Source organism: Pteropus alecto, unplaced genomic scaffold (assembly GCF_000325575.1).
Source record: "Pteropus alecto unplaced genomic scaffold, ASM32557v1 scaffold30, whole genome shotgun sequence".
Classification (NCBI taxonomy): domain Eukaryota; kingdom Metazoa; phylum Chordata; class Mammalia; order Chiroptera; family Pteropodidae; genus Pteropus; species Pteropus alecto.
In genome coordinates, this window is record NW_006429782.1 from 3185650 (window position 1) to 3187686 (window position 2037).

The 2037-nt window shown below is 63.6% G+C and overlaps 1 protein-coding gene across 1 annotated transcript in view; it reads right to left on the bottom strand.

Moving 5' to 3' along the window:
• The window catches only part of PTPRS (protein tyrosine phosphatase, receptor type S), a 59843-nt gene that overhangs the window by 13483 nt on the left and 44323 nt on the right, over nucleotides 1-2037 (bottom strand). Inside the window, 3 exon segments of the mRNA XM_025043172.1 lie at nucleotides 24-171; nucleotides 795-1048; nucleotides 1607-1704. Coding sequence (XP_024898940.1) covers nucleotides 24-171; nucleotides 795-1048; nucleotides 1607-1704 — 500 coding nt within the window.

The window sequence follows — 2037 nt, forward strand, 5'->3', positions numbered from 1 at the left end:
TGGGGCGGGGCGCGGCGGGGCACGGCAAGGCGCGCAGTGGCCCGGACGTCTGCCCGTGGTCAGGCCCCAGCCCTCACCTCCTCCAGGTCCATGTCCTCCGGGCTGCCCAGCGGGGTCAGAAACTGGCCACCACGAGACTTGCGCAGTGGCACCATCACGATGAAGTAGCTCCTGTTGGGAGGAGTTAGAGGGGAACCGTCCGTCGTCGTGAGCGAGCCATGCTGTCCGGGAGCGCGTGGGGAGTCCCCGCACTGAGCCTTCTCTTCTGCCCACAATGGTGGGCCTTTCCCCTGCAGCCCCAGCCCTACATAAACCTACAGGCCTTGGATGACAGGCCTTCTGCCCATGAAGCCTACCCCATGCAATTATAGCCCTTGAACCCCTACACAGCCTTCAAAGCCCCCACTTCCACGCCCACACATTTTTGGAGCCCTTAATTTTCCTCTGCCTCCCAAGCAAAGTCTCCTCCCCGCTGGGGACTCTGGTGCCTCTTACTGCCACATCAAGGGGCCAAGCTTCTGTGTTTAGGTTTTTCCCCATCGGTCTGGGAACCCCAAATCAGTAGATGACCAACTAACTATACAGGGATGTCAGGAAATGCTGGAGGAGCAGACACAAGACCACGTGTCGTGACAACGCCCATGAGGAGCACGGGACACGTGACATGAGGCTCATGTAACCCCCGCTTTATATGCAGGTGAGCAAACGCAGGCACTAGAAGGTGCAGCGGGTGGCCCCGGTCCCACGGCTGGCTGCGGGGTGTGGGGGGTCCCAGGGGTGGGGGTCGAGCATACTGGACGGGCACGGGGCTCTGGCCGTCAGGCAGGTAGACCAAGATGAAGCCGTCAGTGTCGGGCTTGGGGGCCACGCTGGGCTTGCCGCTGAGCAGGTTGAAGGCGGTCCAGGCAGTGACAGTCTGCTGGAGGCCACCCAGGCTGCTGCCGCGGTTGGTCAGCACGAAGTTGTAGAAGGTGTTGGGCTTGAGGTGCGTGATGAGCTTCTTGGTGGTTCGGCCGTCTACGTCCAGTGTGAGCCCGTTGTACTGGATCTGCGGGCCAAGTCCAGCTCAGTGTGGCTCTGCGCCCAGCCCCCGCCCCGACCGAGTCGCGATCCAGACTCGGCCTTGACCCCGCCCAACTGACCCAGGCTGAGCTCTGACCCCAGGCTAAGCCCCAACTCTTGGGTCCCAACTCTGAGCTCTAATCCTAAAACTGGGCCCCAACTTCTGACAGAGCCTCAATCCTAGCTGAGCCCCGGCTCTGAGTCCCAACTCAGTCTGACTGAGCCCTAGTCCCAGAAGAAGCTCCCATCCCAGACTTAGCCTGTTTAGACTGAGCTTAGACTGAGCCCCGATCCCAGGTGAAGTCTCGAGCCCAGACTGAGCCTCTATCCCAGCTGAGCCCCAGCTCTGCATCCCAATCCTGTCTGAGCCCTAATCCCAAACCGAGCCAGAACCCAGACTGAGTCTCGACTCCCAGTGAAGCCTGCTCCCACCCAGCCCAAGCATAGCCAAAGCCCACCCCCCACCCCGCGACAAGCCTCGACTCCGGGCCGAGCCCCAGTGTCACCCCGGCCTGCTGGCCCGCCGGCCGCCCTGGGGCCGCACCTTGTAGGGCGTGGGAGAGTCGTAGTTGTCGGGGAACTCCCAGCTGAGCAGGACCGAGGTCTTCATGATCATCTTCACCTTGAAGTTCTTAGGCGAGACTGTGCGGGCAGCGGCCGAGCGGGAGAGAGCAGAAGAGAAGCCGGGTGAGCGCGGCGGGCGGGGCGGGCAGGTGGGGTGGGACGGGGCGGCCCAGGCGCTCCCTGTCGTCTGCTGTGCCTACGGCCTTCCTGCCTGGCCCTGGCCCTGGCCCGGCCCTGCCTGGCCCTGTCCCAAGTCCCTGCTGGGGGAGACGGCGCGGCTGCAGAGAGAAGGCGGAGGAGGAGGGGTGGGAGACGGCGGTGCCACCGAGGCATGTCCCACCTTTGCCAACGCCAGAGCCTGGGGGTCCGGACTCGCCTCGAGCGTCCATGAGGAAGCAGAAAAGTGAGCAC